General features: G+C 38.9%; 1 protein-coding gene across 17 annotated transcripts in view; it reads left to right on the top strand.

The window, feature by feature from the left end:
- Dock7 (dedicator of cytokinesis 7) overlaps positions 1-23,131 on the top strand; it is a 205,216-nt gene that overhangs the window by 140,604 nt on the left and 41,481 nt on the right. For 12 of the 17 annotated variants that reach the window (XR_011368959.1, XR_011368961.1, XR_011368963.1 and 9 more), the window contains 8 exons: positions 1,520-1,654; positions 3,814-3,966; positions 5,151-5,309; positions 7,948-8,048; positions 9,960-10,152; positions 13,536-13,679; positions 20,558-20,689; positions 22,295-22,309. Coding sequence is in view for 6 of the 17 variants with exons in the window: in XM_070008950.1 (XP_069865051.1) it covers positions 1,520-1,654; positions 3,814-3,966; positions 5,151-5,309; positions 7,948-8,048; positions 9,960-10,152; positions 13,536-13,679; positions 20,558-20,689; positions 22,295-22,309 (1,032 nt within the window). In the remaining 11 variants the exon portion in view is untranslated. The remainder of the gene's footprint in view (positions 1-1,519; positions 1,655-3,813; positions 3,967-5,150; positions 5,310-7,947; positions 8,049-9,959; positions 10,153-13,535; positions 13,680-20,557; positions 20,690-22,294; positions 22,310-23,131) is intronic. The other 5 variants (XR_011368960.1, XR_011368962.1, XR_011368967.1 and 2 more) reach the window with 1 other exon arrangement.

Consider the following 23,131-nt stretch of genomic DNA (forward strand, 5'->3'; position numbering starts at 1 on the left):
TAAGCTATAGACTTGCATTTCCAGTGGCCACTATTTATAATATTTTCAGAATGCATGGACATGTCTATCAGTACATAGAGATGTGATGGGTTTATTCTACTTTTGTATATTATAGCAGTGCTTTAGGCTTGTTTATTATTTTCTTATTATTAGCCTCTAGATTGTCTTACTTTTTTAGTAATAATTACTATTATTTAGTTATTATTTTTGTTTATTTTTTACTGTTTCAGGGCACTATACTTAGAACTTTACAAATCATGATTCCTTTTGTCCTGAAAATCTATTAGCCTCAGAGATGTTAATTAATTGCCTATGATGAAAATTGAAGAACTGGAATTTAAGCCCAATAACTAAATCTCTCAGTTGTTTGAATAAATGTATCTCTCATTAATTCATCCCATTTCCTTTTCTACTACCATTACTGTTAGGTTCTTATTTCAAATCTATTACAATGGCTGCTTGCTTCATGATACTCTTCCTTTTTCGGTGCATCCCCTACAGTTCCATGAGCTTTTTTTTTTTTTTTTAACTTTTCACTACCCTAACTGAAAATTTCAAAACATAAATATCTGAATTTCTTGACTGCTTAAGTGAAAAAAAGTAGGAAACTTAGAAAACTCTTTATGATTTTGTACTCTATTAGTTGAAGTAGGTCTAAATCCACCAGAAGAAAAAGGATTAAATAACTTAAACCACCTAATCTGAGATGCTTGCTCAAAACTCCAGCCCTGACATTTGCATTTCAGATGGCAGAAAGGAGCAGAAGCCCAGTGCACTTGCCTTTCTATGGACATATGTCAGAGGAATAAAATAATCTTTTGTTCACATATGTCTATTGCTAGGTTCTAAGTCTCCAGCTAAAATCTAGGATTTCTGTTACACGAAGAAGAAAAGAATTGTTATTGATATGCTAACATTCTCTGTAAGGCATCACTCTAGTTTTTCAACCTTATCTCTAGTTGCTTTCTATATGACTCTCAAGTTACTTCTGTTTATTTACCATTTTTCCTAGAACATACCTTATGCTTTCTTGCATCTCTATTTTCTCTTAAATTCCATCCACTTTTTCCTCCTCCTCCTCTTCCTCCTCCCCCTCCCTCCTCCTCCCCCTCCCTCCTCCTCCTCCCCCTCCCTCCCTCTTCCTCCTCCCCCTCCCTCCCTCCTCCTCCTCCTCCTCCTCCTCCTCCTCCTCCTCCTCCTCCTCCTCCTCCTCCTCCTCCTCCTCCTCCTCCTCCTCCACTTAAGCCACAGTGCTACTTCCGAGTTTTTCTGTTTATGTGGCACTGAAGAATCAAACCCAGGACTCCATGCATGCTAGGCAAACACTCTACCACTAAACCACATTCCCAACCCACTTTTTTCTTTTATCCAAATCCTGTTCAGCCTGTTCTTAAAGTCTTCTTAGTTCAAGTGTTATTTTTCCATACCTATTAAAATTCACTTTTTTATACATATTTTATACTCTCCCAGCCAACTTACAGGTATATGTCTGTTTTATGTATTTATTTTTCAATTTTAGACTGTTTCTGTAACAGAATCCAAAGAGAGCATTCTTGGTGGGGTGCTCAAAGTGCTACTCCACAGCATGGCCTGTAATCAAAGTGCTGTTTATCTACAACACTGTTTTGCCACACAGAGAGCCCTGGTTTCAAAGGTAGGTCCTTTTGTAACTAATCTTGTCTTGCTTTGCTTTCCTTTTAACATTGTCTAAGTTCATTTGACACATTCATTAGTTACCATATATGTATTTAAAATTCTAACAATGACCTTAAGACCCTTGATTCCCCACTGCCTTCTGCCTCCCTCTAGGGATTTCCCAATTTTAAGAATCATTTTAAACTAGTTTCTGGTCTGAGAAAAATTAGTCATTTTGACATGGAAAAGGACTGGAAATTAATAGCTGAGCTTAATAGTGTGTGGGATTTTTAATCTTGTCCTGTCTGTTTCCTTTGTTTCCTGACTGTTGAGATCATAGGTATTATGAGTTTAGAGGCTAAACCCATTTTGTCTATTCCTTGTTAACTCAATTGATTATTAATTTAGTATGTAACCAGGTGCTGGTAGCTCACACCTATAATCCTACCTACTCAGGAGGCTGAAAGCTGAGGGTCTTGGTTCAGAGCCAGCCTAGGCAGGAAAGTCTGTGAGACTCTCATCTTCAATTAACTCCCAAAAAGCTAGAAGTGGGAGCTGTGGCTTGAGAGGTAGAGCACTATCCTTGAGCATAAAAGCTCAGGGACAGCATCCAGGCCCTGAGTCTAAGTCCCAGGATTGGCACCAAAAAAAAAAAAAATTCAACTCACTGAAATTAACTTACTCTATGGTGAAAAAAATAAAGGTATTTGTTTGTTCAACTATTTAAGTATTTTAATTCCTATGTTTATGTTCTTATGGATATTTTATTTTTGAATTTTGGGGTAACTAGTTTATCTACAAGATGGAACGCAGAAATGGTGATGAAATTTAACCAGTGAAAATACTTCCTTTTTTTTTTTTTGTCAGTCCTGCAGCTTGAACTCTGGGCCTTGGCACTGTCTCTGAGCTCTTCATCAGCTCAGGGTAAGCACTTTACCACTTGAGCCACAGTGCTACTTCCAGTTTTCTAGTGGTTAATTGGAGATAAAGAGTGTCATGGACTTTCTTTGCTGCAGCTGTGTATGAACAGTGATCCTAAGATCTCAGCCTCCTGAGTAGCTAAGATTACAGGCGTGAGCCACCTGCATCTGGCTTTACTATTCTTTAATAAAAATATTGATTAAAAAAATTTTTGTGGCTGGGCACTGGTGGCTTTGAGCCACCTTCCTAGTCCTTCATGAGACTCTTATCTCCAATTAATCACCAGAAAACCAGAAGTGGCACAGTGGCTCAAGAGGTAGAGAGATTGCCTTGAGCTGAAGAGCTCATGGATAGCACCGAAGTCCAGAGTTCAAGCCCTACGACCGACCAAAAAAAAAAAAAAAGAATGTGTGTTAGGCTGGGAAGGTTGCTCAGTGGTAGAGAGCTTGCCTCTCATGTATGAAGCCCTGGGTTCGATTCCTCAGCACCACATACAGAAACAGCCAGAAGTAGTGGTAGAGCGCTAGCCTTGAGCTGAAGAGCCCAGGCCCAGAATCCAAGCCCCACAACCGACAAAAAAATATAAATAAATAAAATTGTGTGTGCACTAGTATTGGAGTTTGAGTTTGGTGCCTTACACTCTTGGTTTTTTTTTCTCTCTCACACTTTTGGCACTTTACCACTTGAATCCTGTCTCCAGATAGGCTTTTGCTGACTTATTACAGACGTAGTCTCTCAGACTTTTCTGGTGGGCTAGTTTCAAACCTCATTTTACAGGTCTCCTGAATAGCTAGGATTACAGGCATAAGCCGCCAGTACCGTGCTACAATTCTTTTTTTTGTCAGTTGTGGGGCTTGAACTTTGGGCCTGGGCGCTGTCCCTCAGCTCTTCAGCTCTAGGCAAGCACTCTACTACTTGACCAAAATGCCACTTCCCGTGCTAGAATTCTTATATGTTAGTTACTGTCTTGTGGTTTTATACATTATCTGATGGAAGCCATATAATTATCCCATGTGTATAATATTATCAAGCCTATTTTATAGATAAGAAAATGCGTACAAGATCACATTGTTAACATTTAAGTGATATCTTCAGTATTTGAACCCACAAGTATTTGAATCTGTCTTTTAACCATTAGTTAACATTATTTCTTAGCCATTTTAATTTCTGGGCTAACCTACCAGATTTTAAATTCAGGTTATTAGCATATCTCTGAAACTTTTATCATGTAAATTCAGTTTTGTTTTGTTTTTATAGTTCCCTGAACTCTTGTTTGAAGAAGAGACAGAGCAATGTGCTGATTTATGTCTCCGGCTTCTCCGACACTGTAGCAGCAGCATCAGTACAATAAGGTCTCATGCTAGTGCCTCCCTGTACCTACTCATGAGACAAAACTTTGAGATTGGGAATGTAAGTATAACACTTAGGACTGAAAATGTGGCTTAGTGGTAGAGCACTTGCCTAGGATGCATGAAGCCCTGGGTTCGATTCCTCAGTACCACATAAGCAGAAAAAAACAAAAAGATCTCTGTGGCTCAAGTGATAGAGTGCTAGCCTTGAGCAAAGAAGCTCATGGATAGTGCCCAGGCCTGAGTTCAAGCTCCAGGACCATACATATATGGAGCAATATATATGTATACATATTTGGAGCAATATGTAGGCTTTTTTATATTTAAATCTAGTCTTAAATTTTTTTTTCCTATGTTGGGGATAGAATCCAGGGCTCTTGCACAAATATTCTGCTTCTGAACTCCATCCCTTTTTATACTGTCTTGATATTTCATATTGTATGGATAGCTTCAAAAAGTCCTTATTGGGACTGGGACCATGGCTTAGTGGTAGAGTACTTGCCTTGCAGACATGAGGCCCTGGATTCGATTCCTCAGCACCACATAAGCAGAAAAAGCCGCAAGCGGGCTATGGCTGAAGTGGTAGAGCCTTGAGCTGAAGAACTGATGGACAGTGCCCAGAGTTCAGGCCCCACACTGACAAAAAAAGAAAAAAAAGTAGTGATGTCAACTCCTTTACCTCATCTATAAAATGATATATCATTATTTATAATACTATACCCTAAATAAGCATAATGATCTAGGCAGTTTCTGGTTCAGCTTCAACACATAGCATTTATTCAATCCCTGAGTAGCATAGTACTCAGCAAAATTGTTGTTTTATTTCCTTCCTAAGATAAGATTTACGTTTATATTTCATTACTTTCAAAAGTACATGTTAAGCTGGGTACCAGTGGCTCATGCCTAATAATGCTAGCTACTCAGGAGACTCATATCTGAGGATTGCAGTTTGAAGTCAGCTTGGGCAGGAAAGTCCCTGAGACTCTTATCTCCAATAAATTACTCAGAAAAAGCTTGAAAGTGGCACTGTGGCTAAGTGGTAGAGCTCTCGGCAGCCTTGAGCACAGAGAGGCTCAGAGATAGCGTCCAAGCCCTAAGTTCAGGCCCTAAGACTAGCAAAAAGAAAAAAAATAGTATGTTTTAGCAGTATACCAATGAGCCACAAATCCCCCACCCCCATCCTAGTTGATTTTTGCTTTAAATTTTCCTATGTTAAAAATTGACATGTTATTTTCTCTGTTGCAGAACTTTGCCAGGGTTAAGATGCAGGTAACAATGTCACTCTCCTCTTTGGTGGGCACCTCTCAGAATTTTAATGAAGAATTTTTAAGACGTTCTCTAAAGACTATATTGACATATGCTGAAGAAGATCTGGAATTGAGGGAAACAACATTTCCTGATCAGGTCAGAAATGGTACTTTCATTTTTTTTTGGTGGGGGGGGGGGGGTCCGGTCATGGGCCTGAACTCTGGGCCTGGGTGCTGTCCTTCAGCTCTTCAGCTCAAGGCTAGCACTCTACCACTTGAGCCATAGAGCCACTTCCGGCTTTTTTTTTCTGTTTATGTGGTGCTGAGGAATCGAACCCAGGGCCTCATGCATGCAAGGCAAGCACTCTACCATTGAGCCACCTTCCCAGCTCAGAAATGGTACTTTCTTTTTTTTTTTTTTTTTTTTTTTTTTTTTTGGGTCCGGTTGTGGGGCCTGAACTCTGGGCCTGGGCACTGTCCCTCAGCTCTTCAGCTCAAGGCTAGCGCTCTACCACTTGAGCCACAGCGCCACTTCCGGCTTTTTGCTTATGTGGTACTGAGGAATCGAACCCAGGGCCTCATGCATGCAAGGCAAGCACTCTACCACTGGGCCACCTTCCCAGCCCCCAGAAATGGTACTTTCTTAATTGCTACTTTCTAATGCTACTTTCAAAATTCTATTTTGTTAAATAGGCACTTTACAGATAATGATGATGATGATTGAATTTGCTGGAGTATTTCTTTTCTTTTTTCTTTTTTTTGTCAGTTAGGAGGCTTGAACTGGGATGCTGGGAGCTATCCCTGAGCGCTTTCACTCAAGACTAGCACTCTACCACTTTGAGCCACAGCACCCCTTCTGGTGATTAATTGGAGATAAGAATCTCACTGACCTCCCTCCCCAGGCTGGCTTTGAACCATAATCCTCTGATCTCAGCCTCCTTAATTAGCTAGGATTACAGGCAGGAGCTACCAGTGTCTGGCTTAATTCCTTGTATTTTTTTGAATCCACATGTCATATGCCTCAAAGAAGACTGTTTCCTTTTTTTTAATTATTACTGTTATTAAGCTACTCTTTTTGTTGTTGTTGGCCATTAGGCTTGAACTCAGGGCCTGGGAGCTGAGCCTGAGCACTTTTGTGCTCAAGGCTAGTGCTCAACATTTTGAGCCACAGCACCACTTCCTTGTTTTCTGGTGGTTAATTAGAGATAAGAGTCTCTAAGACTTGCTTGCCCATGCTGGCTTTGAACCATAATTTCTCAGATCTCAGCTTCCTAGGATTACTGGCATTGAGCCACCAGCACCTGGCTTACTCTTTCTTTTTAAAATTGTAGCTTCAGTACTTTTTTTCTGTACATTCTTCTAAATAAAACAATAGACAGTACAAAGTTTTATTATGAAACATTTCCACGTATTACTCAAGCAATTTACCTTTGTGTGTGTGTGTGTGTGTGTGCGCGCGCGCGTGCGTGTGCGCGTGCACGTGCGCACGTGTGCGCACATGCGAGCACGTGTGCTCGCGTCAGTCGTGGAGCTTGAACTCTGGGCCTGGGCGCTGTCCCTCAGCTCTTCAGCAAGGCAAATGCTCTACCACCTGAGCCAGAGTGCCACTTCCAGTTTTCCATTGGCTTATTGGAGATAAGAGTCTTACGGACTTTCCTGCCTGGGCTGGCTTTGAACTGCAATCCTCAGATCTCAGCCTCCTGAGTAGCTAGGATTACAGGCGTGAGCCACTGGCGCCCAGCTAAGCAATTTACCTTAACAAACTAAAGTTTCTGGGGCTGGGAAGATGGGTGGTAGAGTGCTTGCCTTGCATGCATGAGGCCCTGGGTTCGATTCCTCAGCACCACATAAGCAGAAAAAGCCAGAAGTGGCGTTGTCTCAAGTGGTAGGGCTGTAGCCTTGAGCTGAAGAGCTGAGGGACAGCATCCAGGCCCAGAGTTCAAGGCCCATGACTGACAAAAAACAAAAACTAAAGTTTCTATTAGCTACCTTTTATTTTATTTTTTTATGTCATTGCGGGCTTGAGCTCTGGTCTTGGCCACTGTCCCTGAGCTTTTCAGCTCAAGGCAAGCCCTCTACCACTTGAGCCACAGTACCACTTCCGGTTTTCTGATCATTAATTGGAGATAGACTCTAATGGACTTTCCTGCCCAGGCTGGCTTTGAACCACAATCCTCAGATCTCAGCTTCCTGAGTAGCTAGGATTTTAGACGTTAGCCACCAGCGCCCGGCACTATAAGCTACCTTTTAGTAAAGAAATGTTAGGAGGAAATTTTCTATTTGTGTTCTTATATTTCCTACATTCCTATAGTTTGTTTCTACTTATAGCTCTACTTGTTTCCAGACAAAAGAAATGGAATAAGACAGGCGTAGGTGGCTCACTCCTGTAATCCTAGCTACTCAGGAGGCTGAGATCTGAGGATGACAGTTCAAAGTTCAAAGCCAGCCCCAGCAGGAAAGTACATGAGACACATCTTCAGTAAACCATTAGGAACCTGGAAGTGGTGCAGTTCAAGTAGTAGAGCACTAGCCTTGAGCTGAAGAGCTGAGGGACAGCACCCAGACTCAGAGATAAAGCCCCATGACCGACAAAAAAAAGAAAAAGAAATCTAGTGTAGTCTACTGAGGAAGTAATTTATTTTATGACTCTTACCATGCCTTAACATACCCCTTTAGAATTATATCGGTATTATATAGTTTTGAAATCTTTTGGTGTTTAGCTGAATATCTCCCAAACTAATTTAGTTCTTATGATGAATGAAACATAAACTTTTTTATATAATTTTCTTCTACAGGTTCAAGATCTGGTTTTCAATCTCCATATGATTCTTTCTGATACTGTTAAAATGAAAGAACACCAGGAGGATCCTGAAATGTTAATTGATCTAATGTACAGGTATTGTTTGATCTACCAGTATTTTGTATAATGGCTTAATAAGTCACATAGCTGGCATTAGATGAAAAAAAATTATACAGATTAATTAAGTTATTTTTTAAATGGTAAGTTGAAAGGAAAAATGCACTTTTTGTTGTTGTTGCTGATAACAGGGTTTTGAGTCAGGACCTCCTGGCTGCTCAGTTTGCTTGTCAGCTGGCTCTCTACTGCTTGAGCTACTTCTCTAGCCCTGTTTTGTGTGGGGAGTAGAGGCGGTTATTTGGGAGATGGAATTTCACAAGCTCTTTTGGACAGGTTCATATCAAACTTGAACATCCAAATCTCAACCTCCTTAGTAGCTAGAATTATGGGCATGAGCCTCCAGTGCCTAGCTGAAAATGTGCCTTTCTTAGGTACATTATTTAGATCCTCTTTGTCACCTCTTTAGGAATCATGAATAACTTTTTCATACTTTTTTTCCTGCGGTACTAGGAATTGAATCTAGTACCTCAAGTATGCAGTATATTTAAATAACAAAAGCAAGAAAATTTCTTTAAAAACCCTAACACATATTTAACATCTTGGTGGCCTGGGTCCTGAACTTCTATGAAGGCCTCAAACTTATAATTTAAATGTAAGCAGTTATTTAAGAAGAAAGTATAAGCAGGGTTCCAGTGGCTCATGCCTGTAATCCTAACTATTCAGGAGGCTGAGATCTGAGAGTCGAGAGCCAGCCTAGGCAGGAAAGTCTGTGAGACTCTTATCTCCAATAAACCACTCAGAAAACTGGGAGTAGCACAGTGGCCCAAGTGGTAGAGCACTAGCCTTGAGCTGAAGAGCTGAGGGAGAGCATTCAGGCCCAGAATTCAAGCCCCATGACCGACAAAAAAATAAGAAGGAAAAGGAAGAGAAGAAGGAGGAGGAGGAGAAAGAAGGAGAAAGAGGAGAAAAAGGAGGAGGAGAAGAAAGAGGTATAGCCAAGCAACAGTGGCTGATGACTGTAATCCTAGCTCAAAAGTTTGAAATAGAGGCATGGCTTAGAGCACCAGCCATGAACAAAAAAGCTGAACTAAGTTCAAGCCCTAGTGCTTACACACACACACACACACACACACAAAAAAAAAAAAAAAAAAAAAAGGAGGAGGAGGAAAAAATATAGTATGTGATTATTTTACCATTATCCTGATATCAAATACAGTTAATGATTAAAGATAGTATTTCTAGGGACAAATTTTGAGAAATGTGTATTCCTATTGAATCTTGATAAATACAATAGTAAAACTTCATAATTTTTGTCATATATGTTAAAGACAGACAAAAGAACTTCATTCTCTTTAAAAGGAAGGTGCTATAATGAAACTTTTATATGTCTTTTCTTCTTTGAGTATAAAACATCTGTTTTCATAAATTCTCATATCTTTTTCCTTTACTGGTAGTTTCCTTAGTGACAATATTTTAATACAGCATGTCTCTTTTTTCCCTCACTCAACAAAAAAATGGTATTATCCATTTCATGGGCCACAACTACTTTTCAAACATATACAATGACTCTTCTTTTTTTCCTTTTTTTTTTTTGGGTCGGTCTTAGAGCTTGAACTCTGGGCCTGAGCGCTGTCTCTCAGCTCTTCAGCTCAAGGTGAGCACTCTACTACTTGAGCCACAGTGCCACTTCTGGTTTTCTGGTGGCTAATTGGAGATAAGAGTCTCAGGGACTTTTCTGCCCAGGCTGGCTTTGAACTTGATCCTCAAATCTCAGCCTCCTGAGTAGCTAGGATTACAGGTATGAGCCACCAATACCTGGCTCACAGTAACACTCATGCCCCTCAAAAACTTGTCATAATAGCTTGTATGCAACAGCAGAAACTTGCCCAGATAACCTTTGAACAAGCTTGAAAAATATATGCTAATTGCAACAATTTGTGTTCCAATTAGAATTGCCAAAGGATACCAGACCTCTCCAGATCTACGATTAACCTGGTTGCAGAATATGGCTGGCAAGCACTCAGAGCGAAGCAATCATGCTGAAGCTGCTCAATGCCTTGTCCACTCAGCAGCACTTGTTGCTGAGTATTTGAGCATGCTGGAGGACCGGAAATATCTTCCTGTGGGATGTGTAACATTTCAGGTAGGAATCTGCCAGATACTACATAAAATCAAGATATGTCCATTTTTGGTTTTAACTTTTATCCACTGGTGTTTATAGAGTTCTGTTTTTATAAAGAAAGTATAGAAACTTAGGCCAATGTTTTTCTTTTTCTTTTTCTTTTTCTTTGGTTCGTCATGGGGCCTGACCTCTGGGCCTGGGCGCTGTCCCTTAGCACTGCAGCTCAAGGCTAGCGCTCTACCACTTGAGCCACAGCACCACTGTGGCTTTTTCTGCTTATGTGGTGCTGAGGAATCAAACCCAAGACCTCATGCATTCAAGGCAAGCACTCTACCACCTTCCCAGCCAGGCCAGTGTTTTTTGAGGTAAATTAACAATATTTATATTGTCTTAATCATTAAAGTTTTTTTTTTAATCCATCAGTGCAATTTGAGGTGTGGTACTAAGGTTTGTACTCAGGGTCTTGTTGCTTGCTCAGCAGGTGTTCCACCTTTGAGCCATGTCCCAGCCCTTTTTGCTTTGGGTATTTTTGAGATAAGGTCATTCATTTATGTGTGGACTACAGTTCTCCTACATAGCTAGAATGACAGGTACACACCTCCATGTTCAGCTTTTTATTGTTTGAATTGAGAATGTGCCAAACTTTTCCTCAGATTGTTCTCAAACTGTGATCCTTCTAGCCTTCACCATGCTTGGGTCATCAGTACATTTTTTTTAATTTCAATTTTTTATTTTGTATGTATCATTCCCATGGGATTCTACTTTTAGCTTGCAAATCTATTAGCCGATATGTATAGGAAACCACTTTAAGATTGCTTTCTTTCTGGGTATTTATCTTACCGACTCTGACTTAAGCCTTCCTCACTGACAAAGCTAGAGAGCCTTCCAGCCTAGCTTTCCTGATAACAGTTGAATGAACTCTTCTTAGAATACCAGTTGCTTCATCAATACATTTTTTAAGTTATTTCTTCTTGATTTTCTCTCCATAGTTCTTTACCTCTGAGTTATCTATCAATGCTATGTGTAATTTTTCTATTTACCTTTTTATTACTTTGTAATCAGTCATAGACTTAAAAACTGCAGGACACTCAAAGTAGAATTTATAGTCAAAACTTTTGTTTTGTTTTGTTTTGTTTTTGCCAATCCTGGGGTTTGAACTCAGGGCCTGGACACTGTCCCTGAGCTTTTATGCTCAAGGCTAACACTCTACCACTTGAGCCAAGGCTCCACTTCTGGCTTTCTTGGTGGTTAGTTTCCCATCTAAGATGCCATTGAACCAAGATCCTCAGATCTCAGCCTCCTTAGTAGCTAATATTACAGGCATGAGTCACCAGCACCCAGCATTTAAAACTATTTTTTATTAATTTTCTTGTGTATATTTAAGTATATAACATAAGGTACGTGTATAGTAAAATGAATAGCATACTTCAACAAATTAACATATGTACCAATTCTCCCTTCCTGCCCATAGCTACATGTTAATAAAAATTCCACTTAAAACTCTTAATTTGCTTTTATTTAACATACTTTTTTTAACATTCTTTTATATAAACTATAATAATACCATGACTAAGATGATAGTTTACTATATGGTAGGAATATATATCTTTGGCTTGCTAGTTAAATTCTTTGTTTCTCTCCAAACTTTTTGAGGTATTACAAATTTGGATGAATGTGAATGTAATGTATTCTGATTATATCAATGTAGAAAGCAAGTTATCAATTATCTAAAAACTAAATGTTTTTTATAGACTCAGCTAATACAAATCCCCAATTAATATTGATTAGTTTTAGGCAAAACTAAAAACAAAAATTGAAGGGTAAATCTAGAATAATTTGGTTATTTTCTAAGTTCAAGTTTTTATTTACTTTTTTGTTTTACTTTTTTTTTTTTTTTTAAATAGGGTCTTACTAAGTAGCTTAGATTGGCCTGGGACTTGCTGTGTCACCCAGGCTAGCCTCAAACTCCTGGTTCTTGAGCCTCTTCCTCCTGAGTACTGAAATTACAAGTGTGTGCCACTATGCACACTTGTGTTCCCCTTTAAAGAAATTAAAACTTGCCGGGCGCTGGTGGCTCACGCCTGTAATCCTAGCTACTCAGGAGGCTGAGATCTGAGGATCGTGGTTCAAAGCCAGCCCGGGCAGGAAAGACCATGAGACTCCTATCTCCAATAAACCACTAGAAAACCGGAAGTGGCGCTATAGCTCAAGTGGTAGAGCGCTAGCCTTGAGCTGAAGAGCTGAGGGACAGCGCCCAGGCCCAGAGTTCAAGCCCCCACGACCGACAAAAAAAAAAAAAAAAAAAAAAAAAAGAAATTAAAGTCTGAAAACAGGTTGCATCATGGGTAATTACTCAAAAGAAAATACTTACAACTCTGATCTAGATACCAGTACACACACACAAAAATGTTAGACCTACTTCTGAAGTTGGTAAATGAGAGCTGGGATGTAGCTCAGTGCAAAAGCACTTTCCCAGCAAGCACAAGATCCTGGATTTAATTCTCAATACCAAAACAGAAAAGACAATCAATCAATCCATTTAATAGATGGTTGTACAGTCAGTAACTGGGCAGGAAAGTCGGTGCAACTTGTTCCTGCAATTAGCCACCAAAAGCCAGAAGTAGAGCTATGGTTCAAGTGGTAGAATGCCACTTGAACAAAAAAGATAAGGGATATAGCATCCAGACCTTAACTTCACGCCTGACTACCAGCACAAGGAAAAATGGTTTTGGAGTTTTATCTGTTACAGTAGTGATCAAATTTAGGAGCTCACACATAAATAAGCATGCATTCTACTGCAGAGCTACTTCCCTTGCTTAAGGTCATCTAATAGGTTTTTTTTTGGGGGGGGAGGTGTTTGTTTGTTTGTTGTTTTGTTGTTGTTGTTGGTCTGTGGGGCTTGAACTCTGGGCCTGGGCGCTATCCCTCAGCTCTTCAGCTCAAGGTTAGCGCTCTACCACTTGAGCCACAGAGCCACTTCCGGTTTTCTGGTGGTTAATTGGAGATAGGAGTTTCACGGACTTTCCTGCGGGAGCTGACTTTGAACCACAATCCTCAGAGCTCAGCCTCCTTAGTAGCTAGGATTAAAGGCATGAGCCACCAGCACCCAGCTTTTGTTTTTTTAGTGTGTGGTATGAAGGTCTTTTTATTATTGTCGTTTTGGTGATTGTTTTTGACAGGATCTTATCATGTTGTCAAAGCTGGCCCAGAAGTTACTTTGTAGCCTAGGCTGCCCTGGAAATTATGATCTTCCTGTTACCACCTTCCAAATGCTAGGATTGCAGCTATGCCCTACCATGCCAGGCTAAGCTAAGAGCTGTATTTGATTTTCAGTTGACTTTTCCTATATATTTTTCATTATTGGAAATTCCATTTCACAAGCCTTTTCAATTTGTTTTCCCTAGAATATTTCATCTAATGTTTTAGAAGAATCCGCAGTCTCAGATGATGTGGTATCTCCAGATGAAGAAGGTATCTGCTCTGGAAAGTACTTTACTGAATCAGGACTTGTGGGATTACTGGAGCAAGCAGCTGCTTCTTTCTCAATGGTAGATGACTTTTTTTCATTCTCTTCCTTAAGTTTTATACCTCTGAATTATCATTAGCATGTATATCTGTGTTTTCTGCCTAATGACCATGCTTTTCCTTTAAATACTTCTAAAGCTATCTAGGAAAATATTTTTCTCTATATATGCATGTCTGCTCACTCTTTTATGTTAATAATTCATTACTTCCCCTTGTTTATGTAGATTTTGGGGGGGTTCACAAAACGTACCACAAAAAGGTGAGTCTCTGATGGCTCATACCTATAATCCTAGCTTCTCAGGAGGCTGAGATCTATGGATCCCAGTCAAAGCCAGCCAAGCAGAAAAGTCCAGAGACTATTCCCAGCTAGACAGCCAAAAAAAAGTGGGAGGGAAGTGGCTGTGGGGCTCAAATGGTAGAGTGCTAACCTTGAGTTGAAGAACTCAGGAACAGCGCCTAGGCCCAGCGTTCAAGACCCATGACCGACCAAAAAAATGTGGGGGTATGGCTCAAGTGGTAGAGTGCCAGCCTTGAGTTGTAAAAGCCAATTAAGAGCGTAAAGCCCTGTACATATATCCCTGTACATACATATGAACACAGATACATATTTTGTTTGTTTGTTGTTTTCCTGGTGCTTCTTTGTTTTTGTGCCAGTCTTGGGTTTGAACTCAGGGCCTGGGTGCTGTTCTGAGCTTTTTGCTCCAGGCTATATCTCTACCACTTGAGCTGAAGTTCCCCTTCCAGCTTTTTGGTAGTTAATTAGAGATAAGGATATTCCAGACATCCTTGCCAGGGCTGGCTTCAAACCTCAGATCTGAGCCTACTGATTAACTAGGATTATAAGCGGGAGCCTTGTATTTTAAATTTTAAAAAGAACAAAATAAGGCTGAGATGTAGCTCAGTGGCAAAGCGCTTAACTAGCAAGTGCAACTTCCTGGGTTCGATTCCCAGTACCAAAAAAGGAAAGACAAAAAAATACAGTTAATAAAAAAATAAAATAAAATTAATCAATTTAAGTTGTGTTTGGGGAGAATGACTTGGCATAAGCACAGCTTTTTTCTACTGGATGAAATGGAAATTCTTCTTTCCAGTAGGGTAGATATATTGTTCTGAGGCCCACAAAGTGATGGCCACCACATCTTAATATCCTGGATCTTTTTTTTCTTCTTCTTCTTCTCCTCATGATTTTTTTTTTAATTGTGAAAATACCTACAGAGGGGTTACAATTACATGAGCAAGGTAATGAGTACATTTCTTTTTTGTTGTTGTTGTTGTTCGTGGGGCTTGAACTCTGGGCCTGGGCGCTGTCCTTCAGCTCTTCAGCTCAAGGCTAGCGCTCTACCACTTGAGCTACAGCGCCACTTCCAGTTTTCTGGTGGTTTATTGGAGATAGGAGTCTCACAGTCTTTCCTGCCCGGGCTGGCTTTGAACCGTGATCCTCAGATCTCAGCCTCCTGAGTAGCTAGGATTACAGGCGTGAGCCACCAGCGCCCGGCTAATGAGTACATTTCTTATCAAGCATTGTTGCCTCCTCCTTTGTTTCCCCTTGCCATCCTTTCCCATCCCCCTCCCACCGCCGCCCACGCCAAAGTTGTAAAGTTTATTTTTCAACATAAGGATTTGTACATCTCATTGTTGCAATGAGTCCACCTGTATCCCTATTTAAACAATTTATTTTTTCCCTTTCCCTCCACAAATTACAGCAACATCAAATACAGTGAAAACAGGAGTTATACCATGGGGGAGGGACATACAAAGCAACAAAGAAAAATATCTTATAAATATGTTAGAAACAATAGCAAGAAGAAAAAAACATTTGAGTCTTTATTTGGGGGTTCATTTCACCTAACATCAACTCATCTGACTGTTTCTGCTTGTCTCAGACATATGCTAGTTATTGCAAATAAGGGAAAACATAGGACCTACGTTTCTTTGGGCCTGATTTACTTCACTTAATATAATTTTTTCCAAGTCTTTCCATTTCCTAACAAACAGGGCAATGTCATTCTTTCTGATGGAGGCATAGAATTCCATTGTGTATACATACCACATTTTCTTGATCCATTCATCTACTGAGGGGCATCTGGGTTGGTTCCATATCTTAGCTATGGTAAATAATGCTGTAATAAACATAATTGTGCTGGTAGCTTTAGTATGGTCTTGTTTGTGATCATTCGGGTAAATGCCCCACACAGCCAGCATTATACTTAATGGTGAAAAACTAAAGCCATTTCCTCTTAACTCAGGAAGAAGACAAGGATGTCCACTCTCTCTACTTCTCTTTAATTTAGTATTAGAATACCTAGCTACAACAATAAGATAAGATGCAAACATAAAAGGGATCCAAATAGGGAAAGATGAAGTAAAACTCTCCCTCTTTGCAGATGACATGATCTTGTATTTAAAAAAATCCCACACACTCCACTCCCAAGTTACTTGAGCTGATTCAAAACTTTGGCAAAGTAGCAGGGTATAAAATTAACCCTCAAAATTCAATGGCTGCCAGGCACCAGTGGCTCACGCCTGTAATCCTAGCTACTCAGGAGGCTGAGATCTGAGGATCGTGGTTCAAAGCCAGCCCGGGCAGGAAAGTCTGTGAGACTCTTATCTCCAATAAACCACTAGAAAACCGGAAGTGGCGCTGTGACTCAAGCGGTAGAGTGCTTGCCTTGAGCTGAGAGCTGAGGGACAGCGCCCAGGCTCAGAGTTCAAGCCCCATGACTGACCAAAAAAAAAGTCAATGGCTTTTCTGTATGCCAACAATGAGAAAAGCGTGGCTAAAATCAGGAAAGCAACTCCATTTGTAATAGCTCCACAAAAAAAATAAAATACCTAGGAATTAAGGTAACCAAAGAAGTGAAGGACCTCTATGATGAAAACTTTAAAAACCTGGAAAAGGAAATCAAAACAAAACTTAGAAAGTGGAAAAACCTCCCATGCTCCTGGATTGGAAGGATCAACATCGTGAAAATGGCAATACTTCCCAAGGCTATCTACAAATTCAGTGTGATACCTATCAATATTCCAACCTCATTCTTCAAGGAAGTAGAAGAGGCAATCCACAAATTCATATGGAACAATAAAAAAACCCATATAGGGGCCGGGAAGGTGGCTCAGTGGTAGAGTGCTTGTTTTGCATACATGAGGCCCTGGGTTCGATTCCTCAGCACCACATAAGCAGAAAAAGCCGGCAGTGGCGCTGTGGCTCAAGGGGTAGAGTGCTAGCCTGGAGTTGAAGAGCTAAGGGACAGCGCCCAGGCCCAGAGTACAGGCCCCACAACCGACCAAAAAAAAAAAAAAAAAAAAAAAAAGGAAGTCCCCAAATAGCAAAAACAATCCTTAGCATAAAGAACAGTGCTGGAGGAATATCAATACCAAATTTCAAACTCTACTACAAAGCCATAGTAATCAAAATAGCTTGGTACTGGCACAAGAACAGACCTCAGGACCAATGGAATAGAATTGAAAACCCAGAAATGAACCCACAGACATATAGCCATCTAATCTTCGATAAGGGAGCTAAAAAAATAGAATGGAAGAAAGACAGCCTCTTCAGTAAATGGTGCTGGAAAAATTGGTAAATCACTTGTAGAAAACTAAAGCTAGATCCTTATATATCACCCTGCACCAGAATCAACTCCAAATAGATCAAAGACCTCGGAGTCAAAGCAGACACACTGAAAACATTACAGGACAGAATAGGAGAAACCCTAGGTCTCCTTGGCATAGGCTGAAATTTTCTTAATAGAGACCCAGAAACACAACAAATCAAAGAAAGGTTGGACAACTGGGATTGCCGGCAAAGGACATAGCTAGCAAGATTAATAGAAAGTCCACGGATTGGGAGATCTTCACTAGCCATACAATGGACAAGGGTCTCATCTAAAATATACCTGAAACTCAAAAAATCAAATCCCCCAACAACAAATCCTCAAAGAAACAACTGCCCAATAAATAAGTGGGCTAAAGACTTACAGAGAAACTTCTCTGAAGAGGAAAGAAGGATGGCCAATAGACACATGAAGAAGTGCTCAACCTCCCTAGCCCATAAAAGAAATGCAAATCAAAACAACACTGAGATATCACCTCACCCCAGTTAGAATGGCTATAATCAAGAACCCTAATAACAACAGATGCTGGAGGGAATGTGGCAGAAGGGAACCCTACTGCATTGTTGGTGGGAGTGTAAACTTGTTCAACTACTTTGGACCTCAAAAGACTCCACATAGAGCTCCCCTATATCCTGGATCTTATCTGTCAGGAACTTTATGAACTGGTCCTAGGAGCTGTCCCTGAGCTCTTCAGCTCAAAGCTAGTGCTCTACCACTTGAACACAGAGCCACTATTGGAGATAGAGTCTCAGGGACTTTTCTGGATCTCTTGTCTGACTGCCCTACCATTATACAACCCTAATCTTTATTCCTTCCCACCTGTATGTGAGACAATCAAGTAGAATATACTAGGATGTTTATTTTAGAAGGAAAAGATAGCTGAAATTCTGTGGATTATGTGGATAGCTTCACCAACATTCTCTGATTTTTCTACTTACTGTTTAGTATTCCAGTATCAAGATTTAAGAGACACTAAAGTTATGAAAGTAAGAGGGAAGCTTGAGATAACATAGAGTGCTGCTCTGCTTCCCCACTGGAAATTGGTTATTTTCTTTCCCCCTCTGGGCTTTACCTCTTTCTAGCAATGCATTGGCTAAGTACATAGATTTAGAAGATAAATTACCAAAGTTCACTTCCTCCCCTAAACTGAGATGAGAAAAAAAGTTTTTGCTATTGATGGAATATTTAAATATCTGTGTATTTGTGTTATTTTAATAATTCACACTGTTGCATTTAGTTTGGTTGACAGTGTCCTATGTTAAGATATTTCATTCTTTTCATATGTAACTCTGGTATATATAATCTATGTGTTACATAATTAATGAATTTTTTTCAGCTAATCTGATTTTAATTAAAAGAATTATTGGACATTTTAGTTTCTTCAAATGTATTTCACTATTTCAGCTACATTATTCCTTAAAGATACTCTTGTAAGCCGGGCACTAGTGGCTCAAGACTGCAATTCTAGCTACCCAGGAGGCTGAGATTTGTGGATCAAGGTTCAAAGCCAGCCTAAGCAAGAGAGTCTTATCTCCAGTTATCCAACAAAAAGCCAGAAATGGAGTTGTGGCTCAAATAATAGTGTTAGCCGTGGGCATTAAAGCTAAGGGACAGCATGTAGGCCCTGAGTTCAAGTCCCAGGACCAGCACACACAAAATAAGTATATATGTGTGTGTATGTGTATATTTAATTCAAGATGTTTTGAATAGATTTTTTTTTCTAATCCTGGGACTTGAACTCAGGGCCTGGGCACTGTCCCTGAACCTCCTTGTGTTTTTGTTCGTTTGTTTTTGCTGGTCATGGGGCCTGAACTTTGGGCCTAGGTGCTGTCCCTCAGCTCTTCAGCTCAAGGTTAGCACTCTACCATTTGAGCCACGGCACCACTTCCAGCTTTTTCTGCTTATGTGGTGCTTGAGGAATCAAACCCAGGGCCTTATGCAAGGCAAGCACTCTACCACTGAGCCACCTTCCCAGCCCCCTCTTTGTGTTTAAGGCTAGTTCTCTACCCCTTGAGCCACAGTGCCACTTCAGCTTTTTTGAGTAGTTTGTTGGAGATAAGAGTCTCAAGGGTACTTTTTTGTCCTGGCTGGCTTTGAACTGTGATTCTCAGATTCCCAGCTTCGTGAAATAGCTAGGATTAAAGGCGTGAGCCACCAATACCTGGCTTGAATACTTCTAATAAAAGTTTACTTTGCCAACTAAATATTTTGGAAAAGTGAATTATTTTAATTTTATAAGAGACTACAGGTTATCTGATAATAGGTGAATTGAGTATCTGTGATAAGTATAATAATTAGATTTATTTTATTCTACTCAGAATTAGTTTCTGAAAGGTTAATATGATTAAATAATTATACATACACATATACATATTTAATTTACCTTAGTGAAGTAATATAGTGTAGATAGAATCAGAATATTCTAGTCAGGTGTGGTGGCTTACACCTGTGATCCTAGGTACTCAGGAGATTGAGATCTGATGATACAGGTTCAAAGCTAGCCCAGGCAGGAAAGGCTATGAGACTTTTATCTCCAATAAACCACTCAGAAAACCAGAATTGGCACTGTGGCTCAAGTGGTAGAGCACTAGCCTCGAGCAGAAGAGCTGAAGGACAACACCCAAGCCCAGAGTTCAAGCCCCACAACCAACAAAAAGAAAGAAGCAGAATATCCTCTTCCCATTATATATAAATATATATTTCTGTGTATTCTATAGAAATATACATATATGTATATGTATTTATATATACATATATGTGTATGTAATATTACATACTACTTGCATATATACAAAGCTAGAGATGATACATTATCTAAAAATTTTTTGTTAAAAGACATAACAGTTGAAAATTTATACTGCTATTTTTATGTCCTATTGGAAAACCTCCAATTGTCACATTTTGGTGGGTTTTTTGTGTTTTTTTCTTGTTGTTGGTCATGGGACTTGAACTTTGGGCCTGGGTGCTGTCCCTCAGCTCTTCAGCTCAAGACTAGCACTGTACCACATGAGCCACAACTCCACTTCCGGTTTTCTGAGTGGTTTGTTGGAAATAAGAGTCTCACAGACTTTCCTGCTCAGGCTGGCTTGGAACCATGATCCTCAGATCTCAGCCTCCTTAGTAGCTAGGATTATACCCAGCATGAGCACCAGTGCCCAGCTTCAATTGTGGTATTGTCTTAATAGAAATATTGTGAATTTATAAATTATGTATACAATTTATTGTGTATAAATTGTTGTACTTTCTTATTGATATAAAAGAAAGCAATGCTTTAAATGTTATTTTTATAGGCTGGCATGTATGAAGCAGTCAATGAGGTTTATAAAGTACTTATTCCTATTCATGAAGCTAATCGGGATGCAAAAAAACTATCCACCATTCATGGAAAACTTCAAGAAGCATTCAGCAAAATTGTTCATCAGGTAATAATTCCAATTTCTCATTTTTATAAGTGGAAGGAACTTTGTGTTGCTTTGTACTAATGTCAAACTAAATTCCATAATTGACCATTTTAAATTGGTTGCAAATTTTTGAATAGTCAAAATGATGGTGTTTTGTGGCTAAAACAGGACTCATTAAATAACAGATTCACTTAAAATAGATGATGATCACTATAAACTTTCCACATGGCTTTACTTTTTATTCATATGTTTTACATTGTTATTATTTAGCCACATTATGAGTTACTTCATTTTCATCATAGTTTATAATTATGAATTTGATTTTTAAGTTAGTATCAGGTCATTTACTGTTAAAGTTTTTACATTTAAGTAAATTTCCTATTAAATGATGTGCAACTTTAGTAATATCTTTGTATTTTTAATTAATACAATTGAACTTTATTTTTTCTACATCTTACACTCAGTTTTTATATTTCTTTTTACTTTATATTTCATTTCTTTAATGAATAAAATAAGTACATTACTTTTAATAATATGATTTTAGTACTTTATAGGTTATGAGACTCTTATCTCCAGTTCACCACCAAAAAGCCAAAAATAGAGTTGAGGCTCAAGTCCTGACTTTGACCAAAAAGGCTAAGGGACAGAGCCCAGCCTTTGAGTTCAACTCCCAGGACAGGCAAACTCAGAAGAAGAAACAAAAAAAAGTCAATTGAACTACTAGCAATTGATGTCCTTGAAACTAAATTCTTGGCTCCATTGAAACACTCTGAAATGTTCTGTTGACTCTCTTCCTTCACTTTTCTGTTCCCTTTCCTGTACCCTCTACCCATTTACTCCTGCTGTCCTCTAAAAAGGAGTTAGAATAGTGATTATACTTTTGTATTTAGTAGGAGTCCTACTTTTTGTCTTATCAGCTTGACCTCTTTCTTGCCATCAGCTAAGCTGTTTATAAATGAATTAATACATTCTATAAATAAGCTAGGGTTGTTCCTGCTTCTGTTATGCCAGGAATCTTTTGTCATCTACTAAAATATTGAAGCTTCCAAAGATGGATTAGGTTTTATGATTAGAACAGGTGGGTCTTTGTATAATCAGTTTGTCCATATTCTGTGAAAATAATCTCATGCTCACTGCTAAAGCTCTGAATTACAAATTATACATGCCAGGTATGGAATATCTAAAGCTGGTAGTTTCCAAAACTCTGCATGCATTTACATCAGTGTTATTAGAGCAAAATTGCTATTTTCATTCCATCTTAACCAGAATATTTCATTGAACTGCAGCTCAACTTAGAGACTTAATTAAGATGCACATATGGAGCAAACAGCTGGTTTTCTTTCCCCAGTGATTTGTACTTTTATTTTAAAAGTACTTCATGCTTGTATTTTAAAAACTTAGCTTTTAAAAGGCAAATGGTTAGGTATAGATTCTGAAAAGCAGTTTATAAAACTATTGTAGTTCTTAAGTGACAAATATGCTGTTTAAAAATACATTGTTAAGTTCATGGAGAAAAATTTATAGAGTATATGTGCCTTATACGATTGCACTACCTTTGGCCTTTTTTGTTCCCTTTAAACAGTTTTTTTTTTATGACTTGCCCTTTTTTTACTTTTTATTATACAGAGTACTGGCTGGGAGGTAGGTAATGTTTTAGTTAGTTAAAGACACTAATAGATTGATTTGATCAGATTTCTTATGCCAATGCTTTGCCCACATGTGCTAGCTGTGGGCATTCTGTTGCTATCTGCTACCAACTGAATTCATTAACCAAAGAAATTTTGTTATAATACTGCAGTATATTTTATGAAATTCATTATCAAGAGGTTGTAGGTAGTGCATGTAAATCCAGTGTTAACACTAATGAGATTCTTTGGTAAATGAGCCACTTTGTCATCACTTTAGTTTGTTTGAAACATTTCTCTCATCAGCATTTACACACAGATTTCTTTTTTTTAACCATGTTGTTTCACCTCATTTTACAGAGGTCGATTTATGTGTTATTGCTCAGAGGTATAAATAGAAAATACGATATTTCACCTAATCTAAGATGTCATCAATCTTAGGTATACTAATGTTTCATCTGATTTTAAGAAAGAAAATTACTTTTTTTTAAGCCATGGCATCCTGTCAGTTGAAAGCTACAGAGATACTAAAGTGTGGGCAGAATGTAAGCATCCTACAGTTGATGAAATAATATAGATTAATTTGATTGTTAGTTACTTTACTTTGAGTATAAGTCCTATAAAGGGAAAGAAATTCAGTTTTGTTCAATTTTGTTGGGAAGGAGAAATAAAGACATTGAGAGAATTTTAAATTGAATTTCACCTGATACTCTACATGCTTGATTTATCAGTATTTAATGAAGACTGTATAGGCCTCTGTTTAGCACTTAGGCTTGTGAAAAATATAAATCAAATATGACCCAAAAATACCAGAATTGTTTTCTAGTCTTTCTGTAAA

The sequence above is a fragment of the Dipodomys merriami genome, unplaced genomic scaffold (genome assembly GCF_024711535.1).
Source record: "Dipodomys merriami isolate MVZ:Mamm:240054 unplaced genomic scaffold, mDipMer1.0.p SCAF_71, whole genome shotgun sequence".
Lineage (NCBI taxonomy): Eukaryota > Metazoa > Chordata > Mammalia > Rodentia > Heteromyidae > Dipodomys > Dipodomys merriami.